The sequence below is a fragment of the Leptodactylus fuscus genome, chromosome 7, assembly GCF_031893055.1.
Source record: "Leptodactylus fuscus isolate aLepFus1 chromosome 7, aLepFus1.hap2, whole genome shotgun sequence".
Classification (NCBI taxonomy): domain Eukaryota; kingdom Metazoa; phylum Chordata; class Amphibia; order Anura; family Leptodactylidae; genus Leptodactylus; species Leptodactylus fuscus.
In genome coordinates, this window is record NC_134271.1 from 33498445 (window position 1) to 33508752 (window position 10308).

At 42.2% G+C, this 10308-nt stretch overlaps 1 protein-coding gene across 2 annotated transcripts in view; it reads left to right on the forward strand.

Moving 5' to 3' along the window:
- PC (pyruvate carboxylase) overlaps positions 1-10308 on the forward strand; it is a 628691-nt gene that overhangs the window by 282361 nt on the left and 336022 nt on the right. For both annotated transcript variants that reach the window (XR_012717231.1, XM_075281583.1), the window contains 6 exons: positions 363-603; positions 1228-1477; positions 4236-4480; positions 7889-8068; positions 8500-8745; positions 9660-9800. Coding sequence is in view for 1 of the 2 variants with exons in the window: in XM_075281583.1 (XP_075137684.1) it covers positions 363-603; positions 1228-1477; positions 4236-4480; positions 7889-8068; positions 8500-8745; positions 9660-9800 (1303 nt within the window). In the remaining variant the exon portion in view is untranslated. The remainder of the gene's footprint in view (positions 1-362; positions 604-1227; positions 1478-4235; positions 4481-7888; positions 8069-8499; positions 8746-9659; positions 9801-10308) is intronic.

Below are 10308 nucleotides of genomic sequence, written 5' to 3' on the forward strand. Positions count from 1 at the left end.
GGCTTTGAGAGAGAAGAAATATGGGTGGTATATGAGAGGGGCGGTCTATAGGGAGCTGATAATGTAAAAGGAGAGGTGGAAATGGGGGGAATTTCGACAGAAGATTTATGGCACCGGATAATGAATCCGGTCACATGGCTTCTCTCAACAGTATCTGAAGGCAGCAGAGAGAAACTTTCTGTATATACAGCAACCCATCCTAGCAAAAACGGGTCACACTGTTGTCCTGTGACTTTTTGAAGAAATAAAAACCATTACTATTAAAGGATGGTTTTTCCGACAATATAATCCCTGGAGTGTCTTTAGGTCCAACGTTTTTCCATCATTATTGGTTTAATTCTTCTCCAATTTTCTGTACTCAGATTTTGTGAAGTGGCAAAAGAGAATGGAATGGATATCTTCAGGGTGTTTGACTCTCTGAATTATCTCCCCAATATGATTTTGGGCATGGAAGCAGCAGGTCAAGCTGGTGGCGTTGTAGAAGCTGCCATCTCGTATACTGGTGACGTGGCTGATCCAACTCGCACCAAATACACATTGGATTATTATGTAAACCTGGCTGAAGAACTTGTCAAAGCTGGAACACACATCTTGTGCATTAAGGTATGACATATCTGAAATGCGAGCGTTTTATATTGTAACATCTTAGTTTAGTGTTCATTTCCTATCCACAGTCTACGGCATATAAGTACAGTTGTGACCGTGGTATACTTGTGTCTGCATTCATGTAGTCCGAAAGGAAAATAGTCTGTGAGCAATTTCTGAGATTGCTCAGTCTTGCATATAGTAAATTTTTCTCCCAAGTGTAAATTCTTATTTTTAGAGAGGAGGGGAAAACATCATTTATGTCAAAATCTTCTTACTCTTTCAGGCTATGTTCACACATTGGACTAAAATGTTTATTTTTCGCAGCAGAAATCCAAAGTTAATGCACAGTTGTAGTTTAGCACAAGCATTAACCCATTATTATTCAGTAGGGTTGACTGTGTGCAATCAAAGCGAAGGAAGTACAGATGTAGCAAAGTTTAACTTGACTTTTTGCTATGTGTGTGGCTGACTACTTATATCTGCAGGGAGGTAAAAATCTGAATTTGTGAATAGGATTGTAGAAACTTCATTTACATTTATAGGAGGAAGAGCTCAGACTGAGTCTTAAGTTCGCACTAACTTGTGTGAACATACCCTAAGACCATCATGATGTTGTAATGAGTGTTTTCTGTTGTTTAGGACATGGCCGGATTGTTGAAACCACAAGCTTCAGATATGCTAATTCGCGCTCTCCGAGACAAATTTCCAGACATCCCTATTCATGTACATACCCATGACACTGCCGGTGCCGGGGTGGCCTCTATGCTGGCATGTGCAAACGCTGGAGCGGACATTGTAGATGTTGCAGTTGACTCAATGTCTGGGATGACCTCTCAGCCTAGTATGGGGGCTCTGGTGGCATGTACAAAGGGCACAGACTTGGACACAGGTAATATATATTATTATTATATATTATTATTATTCTTTTTTTTTTTTTTCTTATAAAAGCACATTTGAGATGTCTCTATACTCATTCGCTATTAAATACATACTTTGATATGCCAGACACCAAATATATTATATACTAGTCTTGTATCTGCAACTGTTCCCCATGATCGCGTGATATTTATTGACCTGTACTATAATATGTATGGTATATATAACGTTTTAAAGGGGCTCTATCAGCAGATTTACGGGCTACGAGCTAAAGATATGGCTATTCAGGTGCTGCTATTAGTTTGTAAAAAGACCCCCCCCCCCCCTCATTTTTTAAAATTATTTTGGTAATATATATGTAAATTAGCTGGATCGTGCACGGTGGGTATGTCGTGCATCCCTTAGTGTCATAGCTTCTGCACACCTACCGCTCCTGCTAGACCCCCCCCTCCCCTGCTTATTCATGTTGGTTTCTATTAAAAGCTATTGAAAGCACGCACGTGCGCAGTAGCATTCCCTTCGATGCGCAGGGAGGGAGCGACACTGCACACGTGCTTTCAATAGCTTTTAATAGAAACCGATGTGAATAAGCAGGAGGAGGGGGGGCTTGCAGGAGCGGTGGGCGTGCAGAAGCTATGACACTAAGCGGTGCACGACACACCCACTGTGCATGATTCAGTTAAGGGTATGGTGGCACTCGTCCACATTAGGGAGAGTGTTTGCCTACATAGGCAGTACGGAGACTTACAAGTCATTCCTGCGCCGCTAGGGATTATGGGTAAAAAATATGCAAATCTATTCTCCTGGATGGAATTAGGAGAACAGAGTGCACTCTGTACACCACCCTATAGAGGGCAGCATCCTTAACATCATGAACGACTCAGTTATAAAGTCTTTTAATCATAATGTGGATTTAATTGCTAAATCAGTATTTCTGTCCCAAAAGGAACAGATTCCCAGCTATGGACAGCGCTGTTTCGGCCTATTGGGCCATCCTCAGCATAGTGTAGGGATACTGATTTAGCAGAGTGAGAGACTATAGACCAGGGTATGGGGGCACTCGTCCACATTAGGGAGAGTGTTTGCCTACATAGGCAGTACGGAGACTTACAAGACTTAAATCCTAGCGGAGCAGGAATGACTTGCTCCGTACTGCCTATGTAGGCAAACACTCTCCCTAATGTGGACGAGTGCCCCCATACCCTGGTCTATAGTCTCTCACTCTGCTAAATCAGTATCCCTACACTATGCTGAGGAGGCCCAATAGGCCGAAACAGCGCTGTCCATAGCTGGGAATCTGTTCCTTTTGGGACAGAAATACTGATTTAGCAATTAAATCCACATTATGATTAAAAGACTTTATAACTGAGTCATGCATGATGTTAAGGATGCTGCCCTCTATAGGGTGGTGTACAGAGTGCACTCTGTTCTCCTAATTCCATCCAGGAGAATAGATTTGCATATTTTTTACCCATGATTCAGTTAACTTACATATCGATTACCAAGGTAATTAAAAAAATTGGGGGGGGGGGGGGTCTTTTTACAAACTAATAACAGCACCTGAATAGCCTTTTTAAAGGCATATCTTTAGCTCATAACCCGTAAATCTGCTGATAGAGCCCCTTTAACCCTTACTCGCTGTATATGGTCACTCTTTCTGTAGACCCTTTCTAGCTGCCAACATATAACCTCTTCAGGTCTGCATTTCTAGTAGCTAAATCTGCACAAAACCTTCACTTATGAGCAATGATATTTGAGCAATAATATAACAGTTCTCAAGACCTAAGTGCAGTCCTGTCATTCCCCCTTTATAAAATAATCCCAATCTTCTATTTAGTCTTAATATCGTTTTTTCAGTCTTCATTATTTTGGCCTAATTCTTTCTCTCCCTTATATGATGAACGCTGCAGGATCTGCTTAAAGTCCCCGTCCTTGTTATGTAGATGGGCAGCGCAGATTTCCATAACATGGTAGAGCAGGTTGATGTTACTGCTCCCGTAAATGGAGTCACTTCTGGTCCTTACAGCGTTCTCCTTTACTTATGTAGCGAGATTCCCTTTCACAGTGGCTGTGTATTAATGTCCCCCCTGTGCTCTTCCTGGCAATCACTTTGGCAAGCTGTCTGGGCTTTAAAAGCAACAAATTGCTAGTGTTACATGTACCCAGGGAGTGCGGCCTCTTAAGCAGTGATTAGCAGCTGGCATTTTACCCTGTTTAAAAAGTCTGGCACTGGTAATTTGGGCAGCTTGTTGTGCGTTTACGTCGCAACTAACCCCTTTTGTGCCACCTGCAAGTTAGGAGTATAGGTTTAATATTGTGATTTATGCTGAAGCAGGAGTCCTCCGTGAGCAATACGGTATATATGTATAATATTGGATTATATGATCATCTACAGCTGCGTTTGCTCATAGCTCGCTATTGAGAATGGAGACGCACATTGTAGTAGCTGCCAGCAGCTAAACACCACTTGCACATATGGTGGGGGCAGGTTCTTTTTATTGTTAGCTGGTGGTGACACATTTTTGCCAGAAACCCCACACTTGGTTGTGGCTGACAGTCCTCCATGTCTGACACTATATACGGAGAGCAGAGCACGGACAGGTCTGCACCGAATCTAAGCAAATGATAAAAATGGCTGGATTATTAGATACAAGTTATTCTCAACCTTTCCATACTATAGATCTTACTGCTTCTCTAGAACTTCCTTGCCATGGTGACAGCTTCACTTCAAGGATTTTATATTAAACCTTGTCGGTTCTCCCTTCCCGTAGGAATCGAGCTGGAGAAGGTCTTTGACTACAGCGAGTATTGGGAAGTCGCGAGAGGTCTCTATGCTGCCTTTGACTGTACAGCAACCATGAAATCTGGAAACGCGGATGTCTATGAGAATGAGATCCCCGGAGGCCAATACACCAACCTTCATTTCCAGGCTCACAGCATGGGGCTGGGGAACAAGTTTAAGGAAGTGAAGAAGGCCTATGCCGAAGCCAACAAACTTCTTGGAGATGTTATCAAGGTAATAACATGTCAAGCTATGTCTCATGTATGGGGGCTCTGGTGGCCAATAAATGACTATTAAAACTACAGTAAAGGCTATTATAATGGAAGAGGAAGATTTTATATGTTTTATATGGAGCAGCTTGACAAACAGTGATGTAACGTCGTTGCAAGGTTTATTCGTACGCGAGAAGATTGTTTTTTCTAGTACTCTCTTGCTAAATAACACTGACCTACTTCTAGAGGTAATCTAATAATACCTTTTCTTCACGTCTATTATATACAGTATTTTAGTTCATTAATAATGAAGCCTCAGATTGGGAATTGTGTATGACACGGCAGCGCTAATCCAGACTGAGCACAACAGCTGAATTTTTCTAGACAGACTGGTTTCTAGGATACACTACACGCGCTTCACACCCAGTTTATCTCAGATTTCTCATTTCATCTCATGGTGCCTAAATAGGGAGCATCTGGGTACAGAAAGAAGACTTGTTATAGACAATGTTACATAAATCAATGAGATGGGCACATAGTAGAAGCAGTGTGATATATGATAGCAGCAGAAAGGCCTTCCTCTTCTCCTCTGATCATTAACTCTGACATCTCTGCCAAATCTGTCTTGGTCTGTTAAGACGGACTGCAGTTTTTGAAGCATCAAATTAAAGTTCTCCACAGAAGTCTATAGAGAGGGGATGGAGAAGTTGCAGAGGAAGAGAAACAGAGGCTTGCTGCTGAAGCTAATAATAAGTTTTATAGGTCACCCCAAGTGCTTTATATTCACTTAAGGGCTCGTTCACACGGTGTAACGTCCCACGAGATTTGGGACGTGTACGCCGCGTGACCCTTTGCGTGCCGTACACGCTCCCATTGAGTTCAATGGGAGCGTATGCGCCGCGCTAGTTTGCGGCCGTGAATAAATGCACGGCCGCAAACTAGCGTGGCGCATACGCTCCCCGCTCCCATTGAACTCAATGGGAGCGTGTACGGCACGCAAAGGGTCACACGGCGTACACGTGCCAAATCTCGCGGGACGTTACACCGTGTGAACGAGCCCTAAGTAATGGTCAGCACTTCTCTATAATTATCCATATAGTGAGTGAATGAGAACTATTTAAGGAGCAAATTCTGTTTATGCTTGGTTTGTGGGATACAACACAACAGCTAGTTTTTGTTGGCTCCAGTGCTTCATGCATTCATGGCCGCTGCTTCATTCTATGGGACTGATGGTACAATGCTATCCTTCAGTTCTATAGAGGTAAATGGTGGTGGTCAATTATATACAGTATGCTACTGCTCTATTCACACAGGGGACTTGGCGATGATTGGTAAGTGTTAGAGATGAGCGATCAGCCGATCCGAACAGCACGCACCCATAGAAATGAATGGAAGCACCTGGCACGCTGACTTTGCCAGCGGCCGGCCGGTGTCACAGGTGCTTCCATTCATTTCTAAGGGTGCGTGCTGTTCGGATCGGCCGATCGCTCATCTCTAGTAAGGGTAACAGTAGTGGGATACTCAGTGACCCGTTTACTTTTTGCAGTCCAGAAATTTTTAAACTGAAATCTTGAAATATTCAGAATAAAGAAGGAGAATATGACAATTAGAAATGTATTGCAGCCATAATGTAAAGCTTTGTTAGATGTGTGATCCACAGCTGCAGGTCACGGTCTCCTCCCGTCAGAAGGTAGCCATTGTCTGATAGACCAGCCGTGTTTGTTTCGCCGCACAGTTCCGTCTTAGATCTGCGTACAAGCCTTGTAACCTGTTTTGATCATTGAGGATTAGCAGTCTATAGTGTAAAATGAAGCTCCGTCACTTTTCCTTGATTATTAATAGATTATAAACTTTTGTGCAGTGTCTGCTGTGAGACATCCATGGCCCAGCAGGAGGACGGAGCACTGTGCTAGTTTTCTTTAATTGGGGTCTTCCCACCTTTCGGTGCCACATAGAAGCCTTTTTAAAGCCATATGCACATGGAATATTGAGGTGGTAATGAATCTATCAGACTTCTTTAAGTCCCACATTATAATTCATTTTAATTAAGGCTCAGGACAGGTTCCGATCTAGAATTAATTGGCTGCGGTCTCTAATAGCTTGGGAAGGAGCAATGATAGATGAGCAAAAAAGACTCGATGTTAACACCCATGTAGATTGAGACCCAAGATAATGAAATCGCCGCTGTAATAATTTACCATCTTGATAAACCACACCAACCTCCCCGGGAGAGCAAACATTATCCTTTCAGGACTTCTGCAGTATTTTAAGAAGAATCTTTCATAGGAGAAGGTCTCTACATTATATCTCTTCATTAGGACGGTAGGACCTTAAAGGGATTGTCTTGGGACATAAATATTTAGGTCTAATTAATGCTAAGTGAGGTGACCTCTAATTACAGAGAAAATATATTTATCCTCTTCTTATCCCGCAATAGTCTCCCAGACACTTACTGGTTTAGGGGCATGACTGCCTCCTGGTCCTTTAATACTAGAGCAGGTCCTTTCTCATCCGACATAAGTCTTCTCCACCATGTGACAATGCAGCGCTGGTGGGTACAGTAACCGTCAGTAGATCTACAGCTATTGGTAACAAGCATTCAGACAAATACACCAATTGGTGTGGAACATTGCTGACCCTGTAAACCTTTCTGGGGGCTCTGTGTCATTTGTAGATCTTCACCAGTATGGGACCATTTTGGTCTTATGGGCTAGTGACTAAACATTGTTGAATGGAAGGAATTGTATTGTATGTTGTATTGTATGTTAATACAATACAATTCCTTCCATTCAACAACGTTTAGTCACTAGCCCATAAGACCAAAATGGTCCCATACTGTAAACAAACAATGACTATTTTACTTTGCTAGGAAATAGTCTACTAGTGGCACGGTTCTCTCAAACATAGGCGGTACTACAAAAGCATTAAACCTGGTCTTAGGGGCAACACGGTGGCTCAGTGGTTAGCACTGCAGCCTTGCAGCGCTGGAGTCCTGGGTTCAAATCCTGCCAGGAACAACATCTGCAAGGAGTTTGTATGTTCTCCCTGTGTTTGCCTGGATTTCCTCCCCTTCTACAAAAGACATACTGATAGGAAAAAAAAAAAAGTACATTGTGATCCCTATATGGGTCTCACAATCTACATTAAAAAAATAAAAAAAAGTCTGGTCTTGACCAGGAGTGGTCGTCTTAAGTAGAGATGAGCGAACACTATTCGCAACAGCCATTTCGAATAGCACGCTCCCATTCTATGGGATCGTGCTATTCGAAACGGCTGTTTCGAATAGTTTAAGTAGATGGTGTTTTGGAAGGGTTTCACAGTAGTTCCGTTTGGTAAGCCAAACCTTTGCTTGCTGACATGAGGACAATTTGCAGAGCTGAGTGTTCTTAAAAAAATAAATAAGTAATCTCTTCTCTCCGTTGTACACTAGGTAACACCTTCCTCCAAGATTGTGGGAGACTTGGCGCAGTTTATGGTGCACAATGGCTTGTCTCGTGAAGAGGTGGAAACAATGGCAGATGAACTCTCCTTCCCCCTCTCTGTGGTGGAGTACCTACAAGGATATGTTGGAATTCCATATGGCGGTTTCCCAGAACCATTACGCACAAGGGTAACTACACCGTTAATGAATATTAATGACTTTCTAACCTATCAGAGTTGTTCAGCCCTTCACCATTGTCTCCATTCTAGATGCAAAGTGTCTGTTTGCAAAGTATTAGTTATATATGTAGTTTTATGAACACAATACACTTTTTATGAACACGTTGTGATAAATCAGAAGCAGGATATGTGACTATAGATTATTATTAGTATTATATGGATCATTTCTATTACATCCTTCAGCAGGCCTTGGCCATGTAGGCATTGGTTTGTCATAGTTATATTAGTTGCAATATGAAATAACATTTTTACTGTATATACAAATAGATTTCCAAATTGGATATTTCGCCTCAGTCCGTGTGACCGAGACCCATTTAGGTCAGTTTGATAACGGCATTTTTCTCAGAACTTCTCAGATCAATTCCTTATCTCAACAAACAGGTTTTGAAAGACTTGCCACGCATTGAAGGTAGACCTGGGGCCACATTGCCAGCCATGGATTTTACTAAGCTGGAGGAAGGGCTAAGGAGCAAATACGATGATATCACTCCGGAGGATGTTATGTCTGCTGCTATGTATCCCAAAGTATTTGAGGAGTACAAGGACTTTAGCACTCAGTTTGGTCCTGTGGAATGTCTCAATACTCGCCTCTTCTTGGAGGGACCTAATATTGCCGAGGAATTCGAGGTATGTTGAATATTTTGAAAAATAAAAACTATTCTTTGCTTTACACTTACAATCTATGTACTGTGAGTTGTAGTGCCTGTTTGTAGAATGGCTTATGCAGTGTATGGACATATACTTACATTTTGCTGTCGGAGTGGGGGGAGGTCAGTTCACTGCAGCTGCAGAAGGTCCAGATTTTATGACCATTATTAGAGATGAGCGAGTACTGTTGGGATCAGCCGATCCGAACAGCACGCTCCATAGAAATGAATGGATGCACCTGGTACTTCCGCTTTGATGGCGGCCGGCCGCTTAACCCCCCGCGTGCCGGCTACGTCCATTCATTTCTGTGGGAGCGTGATGTTCGGATCGGCTGATCCGAACAGTACTCGCTCATCTCTAACCATTATTTTACATCTTAGATTTCCTATATATCAATATTAACCCTTTTTGAGAGACCCCAGGAAAATAAAAAAAACTTGCAATAAGGGACAGAGGTACAAATCTATGACACATCGTCCCGGCAGGCGAGTATGAAGAGGCTTTCTGCATGGTAGAGGGTATACGAAATGAGTATAGATTTATAACGCACTCTCTGTTCATGGCCAGTTTCTTGTAAATCCCGTACAACTCCTTTAAGAAAGAAGTAAATCCTATATCATCCACATTTGTGGTGTTGGTGATTGTAAAAGCCTGTTATGCCATGCATAATAGCCAAAATAATAAGGTAAGGCCTCCTATTGTATGATGTTCTAGCTAGACTATGTAATGCTTCTTTACAAAGAACAGAGGACACCGATAATTCATCTAAAGTGGGCAAGCCGGTCAAGGACTATGAGTAAGCCTCACATGTAAACATAGTGATGACTCAGCCGGCTACTAAGGACATTTCGGCTGTTTTTCCATCATGTTTAACCTGCTATGTAATTTCATAGGTGGAATTGGAAAGAGGTAAAACCCTACACATCAAAGCCCTCGCCCTGGGAGATCTGAACAAAGCCGGCCAAAGGGAAGTCTTCTTTGAGCTCAATGGTCAACTTCGTTCTGTCCTTGTTAAAGATACTCAGGCCATGAAGGTGAGTTGTTTTTTATGATATAGCTGCAATGTGTGGAGAATTGTATGATGAGCCAAAAATACTGCAACAGTGTGAAGATCTTCTCTATACAACTTGTCCAAGCAGGGCTGTGGAGACAGTAGGCCAAAGCACCAATTCCTACTCCCTTTATTATTCCAAATCGGACCCTACAATACAATATTTATTTCAATTGTACAATAATATATTTATTCTAATTATATCATGTAAAGTAATGAATGTTTTTATTTTGAGGTCAGAGTTGGCTCCATCTGTGGTGTATGTAAGGCTTAGATGGCATCTCTGAATAATCATTTCATTATCTGCTGGGCTTTCTGATCTGTAGTATTTATAGGTATGGGTTAGTAGGGATAAGGCTTTGTGCCGAGACTCTACAAGTAGGCCAAAGCTGGGCTGACCAATGCTAAATAGGTTACTATATACAGAAATGGTTTCCAGCTGCACCATCGATGGCCAAATACTATTCCTAACCCAAAGAAGCCACTAACCG